The sequence below is a fragment of the Corythoichthys intestinalis genome, chromosome 11 (assembly GCF_030265065.1).
Source record: "Corythoichthys intestinalis isolate RoL2023-P3 chromosome 11, ASM3026506v1, whole genome shotgun sequence".
Lineage (NCBI taxonomy): Eukaryota > Metazoa > Chordata > Actinopteri > Syngnathiformes > Syngnathidae > Corythoichthys > Corythoichthys intestinalis.
In genome coordinates, this window is record NC_080405.1 from 34,822,174 (window position 1) to 34,846,078 (window position 23,905).

General features: G+C 39.1%; 1 protein-coding gene across 7 annotated transcripts in view; it reads right to left on the reverse strand.

Moving 5' to 3' along the window:
* Positions 1-23,905, reverse strand: part of afap1l1a (actin filament associated protein 1-like 1a) — a 58,449-nt gene that overhangs the window by 2,114 nt on the left and 32,430 nt on the right. For 2 of the 7 annotated variants that reach the window (XM_057850379.1, XM_057850376.1), the window contains exons 2-18: positions 23,332-23,457; positions 23,169-23,246; positions 23,011-23,090; positions 22,491-22,626; positions 19,724-19,819; positions 19,421-19,635; positions 19,126-19,305; positions 16,622-16,717; positions 15,978-16,053; positions 12,632-12,736; positions 12,349-12,560; positions 12,076-12,221; positions 11,915-11,984; positions 9,044-9,152; positions 6,251-6,418; positions 2,034-2,209; positions 1,825-1,950 (exon numbers count right to left, since the gene is read on the reverse strand). In XM_057850379.1, coding sequence (XP_057706362.1) covers positions 1,825-1,950; positions 2,034-2,209; positions 6,251-6,418; positions 9,044-9,152; positions 11,915-11,984; positions 12,076-12,221; positions 12,349-12,560; positions 12,632-12,736; positions 15,978-16,053; positions 16,622-16,717; positions 19,126-19,305; positions 19,421-19,635; positions 19,724-19,819; positions 22,491-22,626; positions 23,011-23,090; positions 23,169-23,246; positions 23,332-23,457 — 2,195 coding nt within the window. Of the gene's footprint in view, positions 1-1,824; positions 1,951-2,033; positions 2,210-6,250; positions 6,419-9,043; positions 9,153-11,914; positions 11,985-12,075; positions 12,222-12,348; positions 12,561-12,631; positions 12,737-15,977; positions 16,054-16,621; positions 16,718-19,125; positions 19,306-19,420; positions 19,636-19,723; positions 19,820-22,490; positions 22,627-23,010; positions 23,091-23,168; positions 23,253-23,331; positions 23,458-23,905 lie in introns of all 7 variants that reach the window. The other 5 variants (XM_057850377.1, XM_057850375.1, XM_057850381.1 and 2 more) reach the window with 3 other exon arrangements.

Here is a 23,905-nt window from a genome sequence, read left to right on the forward strand (position 1 = left end):
GCTCTCCTCATGCACATTAGCTGCACAACAACTGCAGCCGCCCTCCTCCGGGGAACTAGCTATAAATTGCTCTCCTCCGGGCGGTTTGCCGGTCCGGGAAGACAATCGACAACCCAGTCGTCATGTAAAATAATGAGGGCTAGTTATGTGTGATTTTCCGCTTCGAAGACTTTGAAACATCACTCGGTTCGGGTTAGCATGTCGGCTAGGTGTCACGCCTCTTGGTTTGTTTACATTCTCCGAAGCCCGGGAAGGGAAATGACATATGTCCGATTTAGGTGTCATAAAATATCGTTCGGGAGGTGCGACAGTAAAGGTGAAGTCGACAGTTTTGACCATTATGGAGTAATTTTGCCATGTCGTCCTGAATAAGCGCATTTTTATTATTTCATAATCCATTTAGCACAAGACTTATTTCTCATGACCATGCCATTTATTTAGCAATTGGGGAAAATACTTGGATAAAAAGAATATCCTGTAAAAATATTGAAGTAAAGAGACATAAACAATGACATTTTGCAGCTCTCTTCGTCGCGTTTTCCTCGTTGTGAATACTTCCCCCTCGACGGGCTGACTGGTCCTTCTCAAGCCATTTATTTAGCTATTTTGGAAAAATACTCGGATAAAAAGAATATCCTGTAAAAATATTGGAGTAGAGAGACTGAAACAATGACATTTTGCGGCTCTCTTTGTCGCGTTTTCCTCGTTCTGAATAATTCCCCCCCAATGGGCTGAATAGTAAAACCGATGAGCCCAGTCTCCCGCTGACGTCATCCACCTTTTGGGGACGCTAGAGCCCTATAATGGTAGGCGTGGCTAACCGGCAGATTAAAAGACACATTTCTCGTCATCTGCGCTTTGCTAAATTGTTGTATATAGTCGAATCGTCTCAAAATATGATTCTAATTCACATAATAACGCTATTTAAGACTTCTTTTCTCCTGTCGTATGGTCTTTTAGCCTAATGTCAAAAATTCTAAACTTCGTGTTAGGGTTTAACAGCATATCAGTGCCAATGTAATGACTTGCACAGTGCAAGAAACACCAACGTAGGGGCGGGCGCGAATGCGCGCGCACAACCTGGAAGTACGGCGTACACACACTCGGTCAATTTGGCCACAAAATGTGGCTGCAACTAAGCGCTTTACAATTTCAACACATGCCAAAGATGCTAAACGAACACGTCACCTCACGCCATAAATGTGCAACATGAATATGATTTAAAAAATGCTTGCTGACGGAGCAATGACTAACAGTCGCTGCAACGGCAAAGTTACGAAACAGCCAGGCATGTAGCGGCTACAACCTAGCACTTGAACCCTCCAAAATGAAGGAAAAAATACTCATGTTCATTCATGGACGCACACAGATCAACATTCCCTCACAAATCTGAACTGGTGGCTGCACTCGGCTCAAATGCACACTGCATTCCTCACGCCTTTCTCAAGTCCCAAAACACTTAGCGCGTGTGACGCGAGACCAAAACAGGAAGCTATGAGAGGTTACCATGTAAACGAACACGTAGTGAGAAGATGGGAACCTTTCTAACCTTTTCTATTTGAAATGTTCTTCGTACATGACTACAATATTCTTTATTCTACATACATTACAAGGCAATAACAAAATAGTAACGCACAGACACGAAGGAAACTAACTTTAATATAGGATTACTGGTTTGGAAAAATGAACGCGCTAGATTGCTCGTGACTGAAAGAAAGTAATCAGATTACAGTAACTGACAACACTGCTGCTAGTTGAGAATTGCATTACTTGTCTGATCATTATTTTATGTTATTTGAAAACAATTTTCAATGGAGCTCTTACCTTTGCCTTCTGCATGACAGTTCCTGAAGTTGAAGCATACACAGAAGGAGGCCTCTTGCGCATCTCAGAAGCACAGTTTACTGGTAAACTCTCACTGTAGATATTTTGTGTCTTCTTTCTGGACCCCTATGAAAAATTAACAAAAATGCATACAGTATTTATGAGAGGGGAAGAGTAAGTTAAGATGAACTCTCCTCCATTTAAAATACCGTGACAGGAGGGATACGCTCCACGGGTGCTCCCAGTGCTCCACCTGCCAGACTTTTCTTGATGTTTTCTTTGACGTGGGACAGTCGCAGCTCCAGGTCCACTCGTGCTGCTTCCTTCACACGACAGGCCTCTTCCAGCTGGGACACACGCTGGTTAATGAGGAGACCTCTCTTCTCTGCCCGAACAAACATACACTTAAGTTACATAACAACAATATACAGTATGTCATGCACACTTGACATGAGGGAAAACAAGCACACCATTCATCTGTTGTGCTGCCAACTACACTTTTATATATCTATCAGCTGAGTGCACCCCCCCCCCCCCATTTTTATTCAATAGCTTCAAGACGCTATCAATGAACAAGTAATTTTACTCTTTATTTCAAAATATTAACAATAGATTCAATGACTGTTATTTGAGACCATATATTGGAAACAAAATGAGATGAGGTATGTCAACTCTGTGTTTGTGGTTTATCAACACGTTCAAAATGAACTACGACCACCTGGCTCCCTCCACTGGCTAACTCGGAACCTACAAGCAAATACAAGTTATCAAGTAATTAAAAAATGTATTTTTTTTTTTTTTTTTTTAAATGTATTTTTCTGACAATAAGTCACAGTTTTTTTTTCATAGTTTGCCTGGGCGTGCGACTTATACTCTGGAGCGACTTATGTGTGAAATTAGTAATAGATTATTACCGTATTGGCCCGAATATAAGACGGCCCTGATTATAAGACGACCCCCTCTTTTTCAAGGCTCAAGCTTGAAAACAGGCTTTTTGAACACCAAATTAATTTTTATGCAGAAAATAATTACAGTACATCTGAAACAAATGATTATAACAAAATATTTGAGAGAAAAAAGTGGTGATTTAAGTCGGAAATCAGAACAGCACATCGCTGTTGACTAGAATGTAACAATAGGAACTATTGTTATTTGGATTTGAGTTTCCCGAGGGACAGATATAGTTGACGGACACAGAAAGTCTGTGTTGTGTTATGTTTGTTACGGTCCGAGTTGCGGAGCTGCAATAAACGTTGACTCAAATGAATTCAAGAAACTAAATTCTGTGCTTTATGAAGAATGAAAAAAGCAGAATTAACACAGACAAAATCATTTGATCAGTCAGAAGGAAGTATTAGCGTGTAGCGAGTTAACAGAATTCACCGGTGGAACTTATGTTGGCAAGTTGTATAGTTCCCGGGGCGAGGTATTTTGTTGAGGGAACAGCCAGAAAGACAGTTATATTCCGCGGGTTGCATGTGAGATAGACATTGCTACCGTATTTTGTTGCAGCCTAAATGTCAATAAAGCAACGCGGATTAGCTCCGCTGTTTGATACTCCGCCTCAGACTCCTTCCCTAGCTCGCCACGACCGAAACAAAGTGGTGACGTCACGTACCGTAATGGTCGGCAACGGATCGCCGCATACGTTTCTTCAACACAACATGGCCGTGTCAATAAAAAAAAAAAAAGCGTTCTTTATATATATATATAATATATTTATATTTTTGTCACCATCCCTGTACCCGTTTATAATGCGCACCATGAGTTTACAAGTTGATTTTGGGGAAAAAAAGTGTGCGTTACATTCGGGAAATTACGGTAATTTTTGTAATTAATCACGTTAAAATATTTGACGCATTTAACGCACATGCCCCGCTCAAACAAATTAAAATGACAGCAAAGTGTCATTTCCACTTGTTACTTGTGTTTTTTGGTGTTTTGCCGCCCTCTGCTGGTGCTTGGGTGCGACTGATTTTATGTGTTTCAGCACCATAATTATTACTGACATCTACAATGGCGAGCTACTAGTTTATTTTTTGATTGAAAATTTTACAAACTTTATTAAAACGAAAACAGTAAGAGGGGTTTAAATATAAAATTTCTATAACTTGTACTAAAATTTATCTCTTAAGAACTAAAAGTCTTTCTATCCATGGATCGCTTTAACAGAATGTTAATAATGTTAATGCCATCTTGTTGGTTTATTGTTATAATAAACAAATACAGTACTTATGTACGGTATGTTGAATGTATATATCCGTCTTGTGTCTTATCTTTCCATTCCAACAATAATTTACAGAAAAATATGGCATATTTTATAGATGGTTTGAATTTTGATTAATTACGATTAATTAATTTTTAAGCAGTGATTAACTCGATTATAAATTTTAATCGTTTGACAGCCCTAAAAAATGCAAATTATCCTTGCAGTTACAGTGCCTTGCAAAAGTATTCGGCCCCCTTGAATCTTGCAACCTTTCGCCACATTTCAGGCTTCAAACATAAAGATATGAAATTTAATTTTTTTGTCAAGAATCAACAATAAGTGGGACACAATCGTGAAGTGGAACAACATTTATTGGATAATTTAAACTTTTTTAACAAATAAAAAACTGAAAAGTGGGGCGTGCAATATTATTCGGCCCCTTTACTTTTAGTGCAGCAAACTCACTCCAGAAGTTCAGTGAGGATCTCTGAATGATCCAATGTTGTCCTAAATGACCGATGATGATAAATAGAATCCACCTATGTTTAATCAAGTCTCCGTATAAATGCACCTGCTCTGTGATAGTCTCAGGGTTCTGTTTAAAGTGCAGAGAGCATTATGAAAACCAAGGAACACACCAGGCAGGTCCGAGATACTGTTGTGGAAAAGTTTAAAGCCAGATTTGGATATAAAAAGATTTCCCAAGCTTTAAACATCTCAAGGAGCACTGTGCAAGCCATCATATTGAAATGGAAGGAGCATCAGACCACTGCAAATCTACCAAGACCCGGCCGTCCTTCCAAACTTTCTTCTCAAACAAGGAGAAAACTGATCAGAGATGCAGCCAAGAGGCCCATGATCACTCTGGATGAACTGCAGAGATCTACAGCTGAGGTGGGAGAGTCTGTCCATAGGACAACAATCAGTCGTACACTGCACAATTCTGGCCTTTATGGAAGAGTGGCAAGAAGAAAGCCATTTCTCAAAGATATCCATAAAAAGTCTCGTTTAAAGTTGCCACAAGCCACCTGGGAGACACACCAAACATGTGGAAGAAGGTGCTCTGGTCAGATGAAACCAAAATTGAACTTTTTGGCCACAATGCAAAACGATATGTTTGGCGTAAAAGCAACACAGCTCATCACCCTGAACACACCATCCCCACTGTCAAACATGGTGGTGGCAGCATCATGGTTTGGGCCTGCTTTTCTTCAGCAGGGACAGGGAAGATGGTTAAAATTGACAGGAAGATGGATGCAGCCAAATACAGGAACATTCTGGAAGAAAACCTGTTGGTATCTGCACAAGACCTGAGACCGGGACGGAGATTTGTCTTCCAACAGGACAATGATCCAAAACATAAAGCCAAATCTACAATGGAATGGTTCAAATATAAACGTATCCAGGTGTTAGAATGGCAAGTCAAAGTCCAGACCTGAATCCAATCGAGAATCTGTGGAAAGAGCTGAAGACTGCTGTTCACAAACACTCTCCATCCAACCTCACTGAGCTCGAGCTGTTTTGCAAGGAAGAATGGGCAAGAATGTCAGTCTCTCATGTGCAAAACTGATAGAAACATACCCCAAGCGACTTGCAGCTGTAATTGGAGCAAAAGGTGGCGCTACAAAGTATTAACGCAAGGGGGCCGAATAATATTGCACGCCCCACTTTTCAGTTTTTTATTTGTTAAAAAAGTTTAAATTATCCAATAAATTTTGTTCCACTTCACAATTGTGTCCCACTTGTTGTTGATTCTTGACAAAAAATTAAAATTTTATACCTTTATGTTTGAAGCCTGAAATGTGGCGAAAGGTTGCAAGGTTCAAGGGGGCCGAATACTTTTGCAAGGCACTGTACATGTTAAAAATGACACGGTTGTTTTGACGAAGTTTATATTCGCAAAATTACACCGAAATCCGAAAAACTCTTCAGCTGCCCTTTAATATTGTCAGATTTTGAAAATAGGATGTTCCAAATTTTACTTGAAAACCATCAGAATAGTCTATAATGCCATGTTGATGTTTTTGTTCATCCCTGCAAGCAATTGTTGTTCCCACTCAAAAATAATCTAGAGCTAGAGGAGGTCAGACTGCTGGGTCAGACATAGCAGACTCATTTGACATGCAAGCTTTGCAGGATTCCTAGATGAAAGTTCAAGCAAAGCCTGGGGAGTTTTAGGATACGATGACCATTAATGTTTTTTTCATTGAATCTTACCACAAGCTGTTTGCAGCTGTTCCTTCAGCTCTTTCTTCTCCCGTCGGAGGTTTGAGAGCGTATTCCGAATTTCATCCTTCTCTCTTTCTAAGTCTTCTTTTTCTTTCAGATAACGCTTGGCATCCTCCTCCGCTCGCGTTTTACCATACCTTGCATACTGGTTAGAATCTGAGAAGGAATGTGAAAGCATTTTGAGTCAATTTATTTAACACTTATATCACAGATTAATGACTAATTAAGAAAAACAAAAATCTCTAACAATAAGCAATATGTCCAACTCAACCTCAGTGATAAGCTGAACAAGTAATGTGACATACAGACACACAACCTGGTGCAGGAGGAGTAAAGGTCATGAGGCGAGTCGGCAAATCTAATGTGTCTAGTAAATCTCATGTTACATCCTGAAGCTGTCAGTTTCAAAGCGTGATCGCTCCTTCTTTCATAGATCACAATGTCAAGGCTCAGGCCTGAGAGAGAATGTGAGGACAACACCAATATCAACTAGCTAAACCCAGGATGCTCATTTTTTTGTGGGAGGGCAGCCAAGGGACACAAAGACATGCAAAGCAAGACAGTATTTTGAGCCATATGGAAGCTCATGTTTGATTTTTATTACTATCAGAGGAGCGTTATGTATATGGAATTCCTGCGGTCAGGAGGATTAAGATGTAGCATCTGTATAAAACATATTCAAAGACAGCAAGAGTTGTCAGAGAGATGAAGTGTGGCAACTTTAGGGTACATTACACAGAAAACTTTGAAAAATGTTAAAGGGATCCACGGATAGAAAGACTTTTAGTCCTTAAAAGATAAACATTATTATGAGTAAAATAATTTGATATTGAAACTTGGGTTGCAGCTATCAATTATTTTTGTAGTCGATTAATTGATGAACTAGTTAGTTCGAATAATCGAGTAATCGCATATGGAACATAAAAAATTCAAATACCTGAGCTGAGCCTCATACGGTATAAAAAAAATAAAATAAATGAGGATCTAAGTAAAACAAAAGAACCATCGGGTAATTACCTACCAAAAGTCCGCAAGCTTAAATGCTATAAGATTCAATGTTTTTTTTTCCACTATACTCTTAACAAATGGTTCAAACTAGGGCTGTCAAAATTATCGCGTTAACGAGCGGTAATTAATTTTTTAAATTAATCCCGTTAAAATATTTGACGCAATTAACGCACAAATGCCCCGCTCAAACAGATTAAAATGTCAGCACAGTGAAAGGTATACTTGTTGTGTTTTTCAGAGTTTTGCCGCCCTCTGCTGGCGCTTGGGTGCGGCTGATTTTGTAGGCTTCAGCACCCATGAGCATTGTGTAAGTAATTATTGACATCAACAATGGCGGGCTACTAGTTTATTTTTTGATTGAAAATTTTACAAATTTTATTAAAACAAAAACATTAAGAGGGGTTTTAATATAAAATTTAAATAAAAATAAAATATAAAACTTGTACTAACATTTATCTTTTAAGAACTACAAGTCTTTCTATGCCATCTTGTTGATTTATTGTTATAATAAAGAAATACAGTACTTATGTATCGTATGTTGAATGTATATATCCATCTTGTGTCTTATCTTACCATTCCAACAATAATTTACAGAAAAATATGGCATATTTTATAGATGGTTTGAATTGCGAATAATTGCGATTAATTACGATTAATTCATTTTTAAGCTGTAATTAACTCAATTAAAAATTTTTATCGTTTGACATCCCTAGTTCAAACACATATTCCCACAAAACGGCTAAATATACCTATAAACTAAATTACGAATGCATTTAAAAAGACATTAGCTCAAACACAACTTGGTCTTAACAGGGAGCAGCTGGATTCAGCCATGTGAAATGTTATATTCACTGTTGCCACTCAAGGGTATCCACCCAAATCAATAAAACAAAAATGCAAACACTTTCAAAACAAACCATTTCAACGCCACCTAAATTAAAAGAATACTCGAAGAAGCAAAATTTAATTTGAATCTTTTTTCTAACCAAATTACTTGAGTTTATCGATTAATCGTTTGCAGCACAAATTGAAACCCCTCTTGATTTTTTTGTTTTTATACAATTTGTAAAATTAGTTTAACTAGTAGGTCGCCATTGTTGTTGACGTCGCAGGGCGGTGACGTCACATGGTTACGCTGCAGGGCTTGCAGAGTATGACTCTAGCGACATAAACATGTTATTTGTTAAACCCTTTCAATTTGAAATATGCTATGTGATTAATGTGGTCATCAATCTGCTTTTAAGCTACCACAAGAAAACACTATGCTTAAAAATATGAGAGGGAAACACATGTAAAAAGTATTTTGACGCAATGAAAAGGTAATAAAAGACTCAAAAAAACACAAATAGTAAGTACTCGCCGCTATTAACCGATGAGCGCATGTGTTGGACGTCTCGCCACATAGAAGGAATTGCAGTAAACCAGTAGTATTCGTCGAGTGACAGTGACAATCTACGTCATCACCTTGAGCGTCCATAAAACATGGCGCCCTCTGTAGGTCAAAACATGTACTAAATATTATAGATTTTTAAATTAATGGCAATATTTTATTTGTTTTTAATAACATATTTTAGTAAAAGAGAACAATTATGGCTTATTAGAGCCTACAAGTCTGAGGTTCCCTTTAAAGAGGCACTAACATCCCAGTTCAAATAGGCTGGTCATCTATCACCGTCAATGCAGCCAATGAGTTAAATAGAATCTGTAGAAAATTGGTTTTCGGTGCTTCTACTAACTTTGATTAATTTGTAAATCTCACCAAGAAAGATTTACCTGTTCGTTTGAGGGAGTTTAATGACTTTGTTTTGTCAGAATCACTGCTGGAGAAACTGGAGCGCCGTTTCCCTTGATTCCCACACTGCTGCCGGCAGTTATCCATCGACTAGAGAGAAAGAAAACAAGAGGGGTGCAAATAAAAAGATCAAGAAGTCAGTGAAGCCACTTTTAGATTTATTGACTTCAGACAGTGTTTACATGTATGGGTATGATTTTAACTACATGTCAGTGAACTGTAGAGAAATGTTTACAGGCTGTTAAATGGCTTGTCATCACTATGATAAATGGTCTTCCATACCCCAAAACAGACAAATACTGTTCACATGTACAGAATGTGTGTTAATGATAATTCTTAGAAAATGAATTGTGTTATCACCAAAGTTGTACTGATTTTAATTGATTAGTTCAAAAGGAGAAACACATATTACAGCATAGTTTCATTAAACTCTACTTTTCAGAGGGTAAATTTATTTGCTTATTAAAATCACTTGGTTGTTTCTTATGTAATATTTGAATTTCTTAAAATGCGGGCATTGTTAAATGCTTTAATGAAAAAAAAGATATTAGGTAAAAACCAAACCAGTAAGTGTTTCATTTGTGTGGCGTGAATCTATATAATTACTTACTTTTTAATTGAACAACTGATTTAAATTGAAACGTCCACGATAGTAGCCTATTTATTAGAAGGGTGAATCACCAATTTCATGAGGATACGATACGATAATTCATGGAAAAATGTACAATATGTTCAGATACAGTGATCCCTTGCTACTTCGTGCTTTAAACTTCATGCCTTCAGTCCACCAATTTTTCAATTAAAAAAAGAAAAGATGAGCTGTCCTAAGCTGATCGCGTAGGCCAGGGGGCCCAAACTATGGCCCGCCTCCACATTTGGTCCCTTGAACAATTTTTTATTTAAATTTTTTTTTTTTACTTGAGTTATTTATTTCCTGGCTTTTTCTGTGAAGAACCCAGAAAGGGTTATTTGGTTATTATCTATTTAATTAATAGTGTTATTATTAGAGCTGGGAATCTTTGGGCACCTAACGATTCGATTACGATTACGATTCGGAGGCTCCGATTCGATTATAAAACAATTATTGATGCACCCCCCCCCCCTTTTTTTTTTTTTTTTAAATAAATGTTTTGTACATTAGTTCAAAAATTGTTCAAAAATACTATTTCAGTATGAAGTTAGCATATAGCAGTAAATAAAATGTACAAAAATAACAGTAAATAAAAAACTCCAGTCCCCATTCTGTATCAGCAGCCTTAAACTACATTCAATTAATTTAATGTTGTGAATCAACCGTTAAAGTTGTTAAAATTGCTCCCGTTATTCCATAATTTCCCTTTTGTCTACTTTCGACATGTGAAAGTTTTAAAACTATTTTAAAGATAGATTCAAGTCAATATTTTACCGATTTAGGAGTATTTTAGATAAAAAGTTAATTAGGTTTCTCTTGGAAGGTTCGCTACAACAGACTTGCAGGGAAGTGTACTGCTTTAAGATGGCGGCCGTTTACTAACGCCAGCATCTAGCTTTTTGTAGGTGTGCTGCTAACGCTACCGAATCTATATTGCATCTAGTCCTATATAAATGATATCTACCGTAACATTATGTGGATGTACTTTGTAGCAGCTTTTCGGCAGCAGTCAGGTATGTTGTTGTGTTTTTTTATCTCGTGGCATGAGTTGAGCTAGAGCCGTGAGTTGAGCAGTGGCATTACCCGAGGGGCCGGGTAATGAGAAGCATGACGTTTAGCTACTCTCGCTTCGTTCTTCATTGACCGCGCGGCGCGCTGAGAGTGTTGTACTCCCGCTTTACTTGGCATATTTCAATAATCGGAATTTGGATGTTTGTGAATCGTTCTCGAATCTTTCACGGCCGAATCGCGAATAATCTAAGAATCGGAAATTTTGCACACCCCTAGTTATTATTATATTATATTATATTATATTACATTATATTGTATTATTATTATTATTTTTTTTAATTTACTTTTGTTCCGTAAAGAATCCAGAAAGGGTTATTTGATTGTGGCTTTCTGAAAAACAATACATTTTTACATTTAGGCACTCCTGCAATCGTCACACTTTTTCTGTTACAACCCCGGCCCCTCATCAGAGAAGGGAAAAGTTATGTGGCCCTCACAGGAAAAAGTTTGGGGACCCCTGGCGTAGGCTCACTCTCCCTCCAGTGAGTGCACTGGACTTGCTTATTAAAGTTAACATTGATTGACAGATGTTGATGTTGCCATAGAACCGAGCTTCAAAGCGCCGCATGCGTCAATCATCATTTAACTTCTTAAACAGTTGCTGTGGCAACTCTTTGTGTGTGAGTGGGCGGCTTTGGATTTGATCGGACTCAATGAAGCATTTAATGAGGCCAAGCATTTTATTCCTACTTTATTCCTGTTTAAAAATAATTCGGTGAGACAGTAACATGTTTAAAACTTATCAGAATAATAACATTTGAAGTGGTAAAAACATGTCATATATATATATATCTTTCCAATGCTAATTCTGAATAAATACACTGAACACACACACAAAATACACTACTTTGCAGTTTTTCACTCATCACGGCGGGTTCTGGTCCCCATTAAGCGCAAAAAACGACGGATCACTGTATTACAAAGTGCTACAATTCGATTGAAGGGCCTTTTCGATTTAATACGATATTACGTACACATTTCATCTATAGCAATAAAAACAAATTTTGACTTTTCCCGGAAATATTTCTGATACTTGAATAAAAATGATGATTTTTAACAAAACTGTTTCATTCAATTAAATTTGGAAGAGTTGTGGCAAAATTATGCGGCTTTTCACAGATGTGTGTGTCTCTATGCATAGAAGTCCAACCTGGATATCCTCATTAGGGACCTCATCATATGTTCTGGAGTCTGTGTTACTTCCGGACGATGTGACCCACCTATATAAGTATGGGACAGCAACAGAGACATGACGTTTAAGTCCACGTGGTCCAGAATCACTGCATAAACCAGCATAACTCTAAAACGCACAGGAATGAATGGCGCGCAGCATTGCGGATATTAGCGATGGTCTCCAAGTCCACGCAGTCATAATGCAGAGACTCTGGATCCGTTGCGGAGCCAGTTTCTGCCAGGAGAACCCCGAGCCATCTCCCGAGGTCCTCAGAGTTGGCTGCCTGAAGATTAGGATTCAGTAGATGGTCACTTTAAGCAGGTTGTTGACAATGAACCATGCCACATTAAAGTCTTGGGTGGAAAAATGGTAAGAAAACAAAAATATGGAGTCAAATATAAAATTGCTACCTCAAGTGAAGCCACAGTGGTACTTGCTCGCAAAATTCTGAAGGCAATTGGATGCTTGGGTCCTAGGCCTGGCACCACCTCACAGCCGTGTAGTGGGAGTGAGGGCAAGGACGTCTGATGATCGCCTCTCTCATGGTAGAAGTGCAGGAAGCCTCTGCACACACAGCACCAATGCTCCTGCCATTCTTGATTGACGAGCACTGAAAGATAACCTGCGCATATAGAAGAAAATGATGCCAACTGCAATGTAATTGAAAGGCGAGACACAGAGGCGACCATCGACCTTGTCGAGGGTCATTGTAGGCTGTCCGCGAAGTCTTCTTCTTTGAGAAGCTGATGATCCGTGTGATCTTTCGACCCGCAGCTAAGGCTCCGCGCTTCACTTTACCTGCATTTAAAATCAAAGCTTTGGAGATTATTTGCAAAAAATGTCTGGCTTTATAAAACAGTTCTTTATTGGAAACTAAACAGGTAGACTGACTTAGCATCTCATCCAAATACAGTGGTACCTCGACATACGATCACTTCGTTGTACAATCTTTTCGACATCTGACGTAAAATTTGACTTGCTATTTGTTTCTACATTCGGCAACATGCTCGAAACACGAGTAGTTATGACAGCGCCGCAGTTTCTTTGTTGTCCCGCAAGACGGATGCATGGCGGATTTTTTTGTGATAGAAATCAACATGGGTTCCAAGAATGTTAATGCAGGTGGTGAAAAAAGGAAAAAGGTGACGCTTACCATTGCAATGAAGATGGAAATTACAGAAAAATATGAGCAAGATATGCGTGTCCGTGAACTGGCTCGACATTACGGCCATCGAATGTCTACGATCTCGACATCTGTGTTCCGACCTGCGTTCGCCCACATTTCCAAAGAAATTGCCGGTCTTGTTAGGTTTTTAATTATGTATTTCAGAACTTGTGCAACACAACACGCCTACTGTCCGCCGCCGATGACGCCAACAACAGGACAAATGAAAAGTGAAAACTCAAATGCACTTTCTCTCACTTTCTCTAGCACTTCTCAGCCATGCGGTGCGTTCAGGTACACCACGCAAAATACATATGCCACATTAGAACCTGATTCGTTACATTATTATAGGTATTATTACTATTATTATTAATATTACCGTATTTGCCCGAATATAAGACGACCCTGATTATAAGACGACCCCCTCTTTTTCAAGACTCAAGTTTAAAAAAAGACTTTTTGAACACCAAATTTTTATACAGAAAATAATTACAGTACATCTGAAACAAATGATTATATATTTGAGAGAAAAAGCATGTTATTTTGCTTCATTCAAATCTTAATATCTGAACATTTAAATATGTAAACTAAAGTGCAATCACATTCGTAAATGAATGGCTTCTGGTTATTGAGATGTAAATAAACCAATCTATTGTGATAAAACAACAAAATTGCAATAACTGCATTAACCATCAAAGTGAAGTCTAACTGTAACTGTAACAGTCTTGAAACTAATCTGAGTAAGGAAAAACATTGCAATAAAATAACGCAAACTGGTTAAACTTGAGAGTATTTGAGATCTCTCATGACAGAACATCGCTTCAATGTTATCTGGCGCCATCTAGTGTTGTGAATGGATATAATGTCTAGACCGCGAATATAAGATGACCCCCACTTTTTCAGCCTATTTTCAATGCAAGAAACGCCGTCTTATATTCGGGCCAATAAGGTATATTATTATTCCGATTTTTATTTGTAATTTATTTGTTTTGCTCTGTGTAATTGCTACTTGCAATACTACCAGCAGTATTTATTAAGGATTTAGTGCAGGTTTTCGGGCTGTGGAACGAATTAATGGAATTGTAATGTATTCATATATGGGAAAATCCCGCTTGACATACTGTACGTCCATTTCGACCTACAAACAAGGTCCTGGAATGAATTAAATTGGTATGTAGAGGTACCCCTATATTAATTTTGTGGTTAAGATTCACAGAATCATGAATCCTGATCGAAATTCATGATAATATCATCAGGGAAGAGAAAAAGTAATTGATGAAAAAAAAAAATCAAGTTATTTCTGCAATCAGTGGTATTTGAGTTATTATTACTACAGGTGTGCAAAATTTCCAATTCTTAGATTATTCACGATTAGGCCTTGGAATTCGGCCGATTCACAAACATCCAAATTCCGATTATTGAAATATGCCAAGTAAAGCACTAAAACTAAAACACAGTCAGCGCGGTATTACCGGCATCCCCAAGGGGCCGCTGTCCCCTTCAATATGACCGGCTTTACCAACTGAGCATAGAAGAAGAAGAAGTGGGCGAGCGAAAGGGAGAGAGAGAGAGGCAGGTATTACGAGAGTTGAGCGGGAGCGCCGTATTAAGTAGCTGTGTTTTGTGTGTTCGTGAATAAAGTCTCCATGTAAAAGCCATCCAACGCGTCTACGCGGACGTAGGAGCGACAACGAACGAGCCATGGAAATCGCCGGTCCACTCCCTACCACGGTTCGCAGTTGAGAGCATCGCAATTGCCAAAAAGTGCAGATTGGTAACAGCGGTCTTTCGGACGCAATGAGGAGCGGACCGAGAGTAAACATCATGGTCAACTCATGCCGCTAGATAAAAAAAACAATAATAATTGACTGCGTCCGACAGCCGCGACAAACTACGCCCACATAATGCTACGGCAGATATTACATATACAGTATATAGAACTGGATGCGAAATGACAGACTCGCTGGCGTTAGTAAACAGTCGCCATCTTAAAGCAGTAGACTTCTCTAAAAGACTGTTGGAGCGAACCTTCCGAGCGAACCTAATTAACGTTATATCTAAAATACTCCTACATTGGCAAAATCTTGACATGAATCTACCTTAAAATGATGAAACAGTCTTAAAACTTTCACATGTCAAAAGTAGACAGAAGGGAAATTATGGAATAACGGGAGCAATTTTAACAACTTTAACGGTTGATTCACAACATTAAATTAATTAAACATAGTTCAAAGCTGCTGATATACAATGTGGACTTAAGCCTCTGAATCGTAATTGAATCATTAGGTGCCTCAGGATTCCCACCTCTAATTATTACATCACAATTCTTTGACTTCTAATTGCAACGAGAATATGTAAAAATAAAAATAATTTAATTTTACACTCAATAAGAATAAGCAGCTCAGAAAATGAATGAAATTTGATTGTATTGTTTCCCCAAGATTACGTTCACTAATATTCCTACTATTCTCATATGTTGAGTTCTCAATTCAGTTTGTTTAAGAGAGTAACATCATTTAACAAGTACTTCTAGAATACATCCATTATTTGTATTGCATATCCTGTTCAGGGCCAGTTCAACGTCAAAAGTCAGTCATGTGAAACAACACAAAACTACAATGTCTCCAATCTCATTGTTTAAGAAATGAGAAGCTTTGCACTGCGGAGACATATTAATCACTGCAGTGCGTATCAAACTCTTAGAGGGGATTTAGTAAAATCCCAGTATTGACTTTTTGGCCAGGCAGTGTATTATTCTTAACATGGACCTATCTGAGAGGCCTATAAAGAGGCATTTTTCAGAGCTTGCGGCATCTGCCAAACTGATTCTGAAAAAATAATTCTGTCTCCATTCATTTCATTACTTATTCTCACCGTTTTCTCGGGCGTTCTCCCCTGTTGATACGCCAACACTGTCTGAATCTGAATTGTTCCTCTCTGCAGACAATCTCTGAGAAAAAGCACACGCACATTCACACAAATGTATTTACTAAGACTCTTTTGTATTTGATAACCCACAGATGTTTTATGAACAAGGGTGTTATTGGTGCCTTCAGGACCAATCTGTGGTTAGTATGTTGTGGAGTGTGGGAGCAAAAACTCGAGTACCATGTTCCATTTGTCCTGTCTCTACTGAATGTGCAAACTTTATCTACTACATCTCCAGGACACTCAAAGATAAACATCTATTTTCTTTCTGGTATACTCCCTTCCCTCCTTCGCTTTAATTTATGGTATTATCTGTAAACTTTGAAGGTGCAGTATTCAGTCCAAAACTGACTCATATATCCACCCATAATATTGGCATCTTAACAATCACTTGTATCGCACATCTTGTCTTTGTTCTGTCAGTCAAACAAAGGTGGTGATAATTTGTGTGTTTTAACCTGCAATTATCTAGGAAAATTCGTGATGACAACACAATTGCTGCTTGCTGCAGACTTTTCCTCACCGCAGCTGTGAAAAACATTCATAATTTCTGGGTACAAATGGCAAAGACCACATAAAAGTCTCATCACCTTTTGACTCACCTTGTCAAGTTCGGTTTTCCTCAGAATGACTGGAGACGGGCATATCTCCGGTCCAGTGCATTGACCCTTCACCTCTCTGACGACCTGTAGTGAAAATTGGTTCATGTTAAACAATATCTGCTTGTTGCTTTAGGAGATGCCAGTATGATTGATGGTGATGATTATTGTCTTTTACAATTTTGTCATCTCATTCTCACTGCCTAAGCATTAAGTCAGTGCTTCTCAATTATTTTCTGTTACGCCCCCCCCAAGGAAGACGTAAATGTTTCGCGCCCCCCCCAAACTCTCTGCCGCCACTGTAAATAGTATCATTTGTCTATAAAATTACTATTATAAATACGCATCTGACTAACATTGTGTCCTTTTTTTCTAATAAAGAAAAAAAGTAACATTGATCAACTTATAATAAAGTATAACTTTATTAACATTGTTTTGTTTGTAACAGAAGACTTGACGCGCATCAGTTTGCCTGAATTAAAAAAAAAAAAAGTCACATCCACACTGTAAAAAATACACTCAAGGTACATTTTTGACCATTTGATACAGAAAAATAAAATGCAATAAAATCAGTAAATAATAACAAATTAAAATTGATTACAAACATTCACTCATGAGGACAATATGCCAAAAAATTTGACCGAAAAAACATAACTGAATAAAAGAAAAAAGGAGTGTCCTTTGACAGAAGGAGAGTTTTTATTTTTGCTGCTCAAAGTATTACCTCCTTTGCAATGGTGTGGAGTTATTTGCAATGAGCATGCTAACAATGCTCACTGGTTTACTGATACAACACTGACAAAGCAGGACGATTGTTGGCAATATTCGGCACGTTTTCGCTGAAAAACAATCAAGCAGCTTATCAATGAGATAGGGGTCTAATGTCTTTAAGTGGCATCTTAATTGATTTGGCTTCTGGCTGTCCGCTATAATTATTTTTAGACACAGTAAACAGTGGTCTTTCCCCATCACCCACTGTATTAAAAGTCAAAGCTAAAAGGCAAACGTCACAAAAAAAGCGCATTCTCGGCGGCCGAGGTAGAACCGTAGGTGAGGGCGGTCGTCGTGACGATCCCAAGCCGAAAATGGCACTTCTCGGGCGGCGACGTGAGAACCGGACAAGACAGTGGGTCGCTGCGTGAGTGAGTCCGGTCGGAAAACAGGTTTCAAAAACGGCGACGGCACACTGCTCTTCATATCTGTTTTCTGTGTGTGCTGAGTGCTCTTCCTTTAGTTCAAAAAATACTGCGTGCACTCTGGAAATGAGAGCGCCACTGCCACCCACTGAGTGGATGTGCAAGTACTTTATTCCAGTACGGCAAAAAAAAAAAAAAAAAAAAAAAGCATGTTCCCCGAGGTCACATGCGTCCCCCCTGGCATCGCTCTGCGCCCCCCCAGGGGGGCGCGCCCCACTATTTGAGAAGTACTGCATTAAGTACACCAAAACTCAATGTGTTAAAATTCTGCCTTTACAAAGCATATATCTAGACTCAACTTCAGTGGTACCCATTACATCGATCACGCTAGTGTCAGTAGCTCGTGGCATCAAAAAAAAAAAAAAAACCTGCTTTTTTTGTTGTTTTTTTTTGTTTAAATGCAAATGTTGTGTGAGCAACTTTGCTCAAACAACATAATTAACGATGTTCATTAAAGAACAAAAAAAAAAAATCAGTCAATAACACACATTCATGACTCATAAAGATGGTTCCTTTGCTGAGCTTCTGGAGGAGGGATAGGCTGCGCCGATCCCACCCCGCCCGCCCTCCCTTCCCGGGCTGGCTGGGTGGGGTCAGTGGCCCTGGGTTGGCGCCCGCGTGGCGTCTCCGCTTGTCTGCGTGGCTGTCGCGCGCCTGACGTGGCTCGTATGCGGCTGGATGTGATGGGGCGCGCTCGGGTGGGGGGTCCCGGTGCCGGGATTGGCGATTAGGCGAGGTAGGGTCGGTCGCCAACGGGCTTACACTCACATGGGATTCACACGATTACTGGGTTCTAGATCACAGAGCTGATTTGTGTACACACTACCCCTTTCAATCACTTAGCTTATAGACTCCCCCACTCCCATCCCCCTCTTTCCCTGGTCAACAGGCCCCTCACATGGTGTCAACTGGAAGTACATCTAGCTGACGATAGGACCAACGTATTAGTAGTTGGTGTAGACGTTCAATGCATTTCTTGTTGTAGTTTGTGTTTCTTTTCTGTCTTCTCTTGTGTTTCTTTTCTTCAGTTCCCCCATAACCCTTTCCTGTTCGCTGCTTTGTCATAATAAACGAGGTATGTTGAATGATCACAATGGGAGTATGTCAGACTCTCAATGTGAAACATTAAAACTGTTCAGATCATCTGGGCACTTAGACTTTCATTCTCCGTGTCAAACAGCTGAACAGGACAGGAAAAAAAAAAAAAAGTTTAAGTTGGGTACGTCGTAACCCGAGGACTACCTGTATTGTTTACTTGCAGTGTATGCCAAATGTAGAGGATGGTCATGTTGTAGTTACCCTGAGCCATCTATCTGCTTGCTCCTTGCTCTGCACAGCCAACACCAAAGCATCTCCATTGGGTAGGGTGAACCGGAGTTCATGATGCTTCCGCTTGCTATCTTTAGGTGCGTAAACCACAGTGCACTGGGGCAGCAGCAGGTCCACATAGGGGCATGTATCTTTGGAACTCTTGTAACACTGCAGGATGAAACATTATTGACATTAATGTATAAAAAAAACACCTTCTAATATTGGACACTCACCAAGCAAATCATCATTTGCTAAAGATGTAGTTTTTCTTCTGTTTGCTTACTTGTAATCGATTCTCTCGTATGACCGTGAGCTGTTTGGCCCACTGGCCGAAGCGTTTCTTGCGGAGCAGGAAGGCACAAATGCGACAGTCCCTGGTAGGAGGCATGGAGCTCTCATCCGAGGGCCACTGATGTGTGAGTTGCGTACCGGGGCTCCTCTCTTCCTCGTCTTCCTCATACGACTCATAGGAGCTACTCAGAGCGTCAGAATCATTATCTAAGATAGCAAAGGAAGGATACAGAAAAATCTTATGTCAAAATTTTTTCCGTGAATGATAATTATGCGGGTATGTGTATTGTCTCACAGGAGTTTTTGCGCTGCGAGTTGATGCGGGTGGTGGGGTAGTTGCTGTCTGCATCTTCATATCCGTCCTCTATGGAGTTGGGAGGGCTAGGTCGAACTGAGAAAATAAGTGTATAAAAGTAGAGTATACAGTGGTCCCTCCTTTTTTGCGGTTAATGGGGACCAGAACCCGCCACGATATGTGAAAAACCGCAAAGTAGAATTTTTTTTCTTTTGTGTGTTCAATGTATTTATTCAGATTTAGAATTGGAAAGAGATACCTATAGACCCTACTCACATGACGTCACAACCACGCCTCCGCGCCATATTGTCAGTCTACTCGTCGTGTTGATGCATTACCGCTACGTAAATTCCTCCTATTATGGCGTGTTTTTCTGCACGTTAACATTAATAATCAAAATGGTGAAGGCATGTGTGGCGGTTAGTTGCAATAACAGAGAAGATAGACGGAGAGACTTGAAGTTCTACCGTATTCCGAGAGACCCGGAGAGGAGAGCGAGATGGACTGCTGCAATTCGACGAGAAAACTGGGCTCCAAACGATTACCACGGATTATGTAGTAGTCATTTTATATCTGGTAAGATGCATTTAATATATATTTAGAGGGTTTTGGGCTGACAACCACAATTAAGATCATTGCGAGGCTAATCGCTGACAACATACAGTTTCAAATTCAAGATGCTTATTTCTTCCACCATCATTACATTTTGAATAATATTTAGCTGGTACCAAGTGAAAGAAGCTGGCCTCGTCTACGGATCATCAGTTAAACAGGTGTGTCCAAACCTTTTGCAAAGGGGGCCAGATTTGGTGTGGTAAAAATGCGGGGGGCTACCTTGGCTGATTTACATAGAACAATATATTTAAACAAATTTTAGCAAGCCCTTCTGTGTGTCACATTTGCTTTATTATTATTTTTAATTCATAATTTCAACAGTCTCGTCTTTGTGGCTTTCACTTTCGACACTCGGACTCTTGCGAAATACTGCTGCTGTGAAAAAATAAACTAGCTTCAAGTTGCTATAATTTCTCGTTGCGTATCTTCCCTGTAATGTTGTCGTACATGTCAGCGTGTCTTGTTTAGTAATATTGCGTCACATCGAACTCTTTGAAAGCAGCGACTGTCTCTTTGCAAATGAGGCAGACACAGTTGTTGCGTGTTTTATTGAAGAAATAGTCCAATATCCACCTATCCTAGAAGCGTCGGCCATCGCAGTCAACTTTCTTTTTTTTTTTTTTATTGTCGCCATTTTAGAAATCACACAGGGTAATGTTGCTTAGAGTGCTGCTCTTAAAGTTTTTCAAACTTTCGTGAGAATAGGCTGATTTTGTGTGGACAAAATAGTTGAAGGTATCAGGGTAGCAGATGTCAGGCAGAGAGGGCGAAGACAGCGGGTCGAAAAATATCGATTTAGGCATCAAATATGGATCTGGCGAATGGATAGGCTGAAGCTTTTCCACATAACGCCTTTTATGCAACGCATCCAATGAGTTTACAGCGTCTGAAAGCACCGGAGCTTCCATGAATTGCTCTATAAACTGAACGACTAATTGAAACCATTGAGAATAGGGCTAAACAGAGACAGACAATATGGCGGCCGGATACAGCGACACGTCATTCTGTGACGTTGGTGAGTAGGGTCTATAAGACATGTTTTTTCACTGTTTTCCCCCAAAGTATAATTAAAAAAAAAAAAAAAAACTTTAATGTATATATTATTATATTTTAATAAATGGTTTTTAAACATTTCAAATGTAATAATTATGATAAGTTTTAAACATGTTACTGTCCCACTGAATTATATTCAAACAAGAAAAAAGTAAAAAAATGCTAATTATATGCTTCATTGAGTGAGTCCACTCAAATCTGCTAAAGCTGCCCACTTACACACAATTAACTACTACAGCAACTGTTTAACAAGTTAAACGATGATTGACGCATGCAGGACTTTGAAGCAGCAGGTCCTTGAACCAAAAGTTGCCATATGGCAAAATAGATTTTGCCATGTGGCATTTTTTTTTACCATGCGGCATTTTTTTTTTTTTTGCCATGTGGCAAAGTTGATTTTGCCATGTAGCAAAATGGATTTTGCTATGTGGCGTTTTCTATTGCCATGTAGCATTTTTTGTCATGTGGCAACATTTATTTTGCCATGTGACATTTTATTTGGGGTATGTGGCAAAATGGATTTTGGTATGTGGAATTTGATTGTTATGTGTCAAAATGGATTTTGCCATGTGGCATTTTTTTGCCATGTGGCAAAATGGATTTGGCTATGTCGCATTTGTTTTTGGTACGTGGCATTTTTTTAGTATATGGCATTTTTGCAGGCCATGCACGTCCATGCCATTGACGGCTATGCACGTCCAAATTTTCGCGTCTCTGGCAAGATCAAACCCAAATGCCTGTCAATCATTGTCAAATTTAATAAGCAACTCCAGTGCACTGCCTGACCAACAATGAGCATTCATTTTTTTAATTGAAAAAAAAAAAAAAAAAAATCAGCGATGGACTGAGGGTGCAAGGTTTGAAGCACGAAGTAGCGAGGGATCCCTGTATTATCATTTGACTTTGATTTTTTTTAAACTGGTTATTTATTTTTATTTATTTATTTTTATTTTTACAACAGTATACTCAAGAAATGACAGTACTACTAAATATAGTCTTTTAGGACCTGAGAAGCATCCTGTTAATTTGTTGCTACAGCTGTATTATGTTTGACAGCTGACTGGCACGAAGTCAGTAAAATCAAAGGATAAGATGTTACCTCTTGTGATGATGTATTCAGGCATCTTGCCCGGACTCAGTGGCACTGCCTCCTCATAATAATCCTCTGGGGGTGGTGTTGTGGGCAGAGGCGGGGGAGAGTCTGCTGAATGCACAGCTGAGGTGTTTCCACAGTTCTAAGAGGGGAGATTGAAAGATACAGTATATCTTAAATGTCCTCTGTAACTATGAGCAATTTATGTGTATATTCCCAGCCAAAGGAGCTAGTTAATCAAAGAGATACAGAGAACAAACGATTCCCTGGGTGGAGCGCTAAAGCTTAATTTACAGTGCAAAAGCACGTGGGAAACCCCGCAACATTGAATACGTAGTCTTTTATTCCCTAAGGGGTCTTTAATCATTTACACATGGCGATATTTGCTCACAAAGTTAGTTTTGGAAAAGAAAGGCAAAAACAGACTAATATAAATTTTTAATGATGCGGATCGAGTCACATAACACGCCCTAATGTAGAAAATTAAGCCATTTCCAACTTAAACTCAAGGAATTAGGCCACTGACCTCATTTAAAGTCTCAGATTGTGTGTCTTTTTCTAGTTTTAAATCATCTGGAACATCCTTGAGGTCTCCAAGCTCACAGCCTGAAAATGAAAACACAACTCATGTTTAAAGACAAAAGCAGTCCCTCTGTCCTGTAAATGTACTGAAGTCAAACACACCAAACTTCTCAAAGAGGGACTCAACAAAACTGGTGCCATTTCTGTATACTGCTGAGTTCATGTAGATGTAGTCTGTACCTGAAACTGCACATTTTAACACTTTCGGCTAGACAGATTACTTAGACCTCTTCTTAGCCAAACTGCCTTAATTTCTGTGACTGACCTGATGGTTGTATCTGCTTCAGTAGGTTCCAGACAGAGGTCTTCTTCTCCTGGGCTGATGAGCTTAAGGTCTCCTGATCCAGTAACTTTAGGAGGGCATTCAGCTCACTCACCAGCAGCTCCATTGCTGCATCAGGGTGAAATGTCAGAGAATAGAAAAGTGGGTGTATCAGCAAAGAGCAAAGGTCAAGCAAAGATGTCTAAACAAGTATTAAATGCATGTTAGCTGCCCCTTTTGCCTTTTCAGTATATTTGCCTTTTCTAGACCTTTAACCTTCACAGTCAGTGAACATCACTCTCCTCCTCTGATAGGAGCCAGACTAAACAATGCTAGCATAGAATGACAAGACCTTCTTCTTAAATCAGGGAAAACAAGAACTGGAAAAAGCGAATCCTCAAACTAAAAGAAAACAGCATTGTTATCAACTCGTTAAAAATATGAATGGCTCACACATAGAGGAAAAAGTCAAACTTCAATGAAATGTCAATCAGGCCAAATTAAAGCTTTGACAGTTTTCCAAGAACTGAAATTGTGATAAAAATAACTGATAAGAGCACATTTAAGATGCAACAGC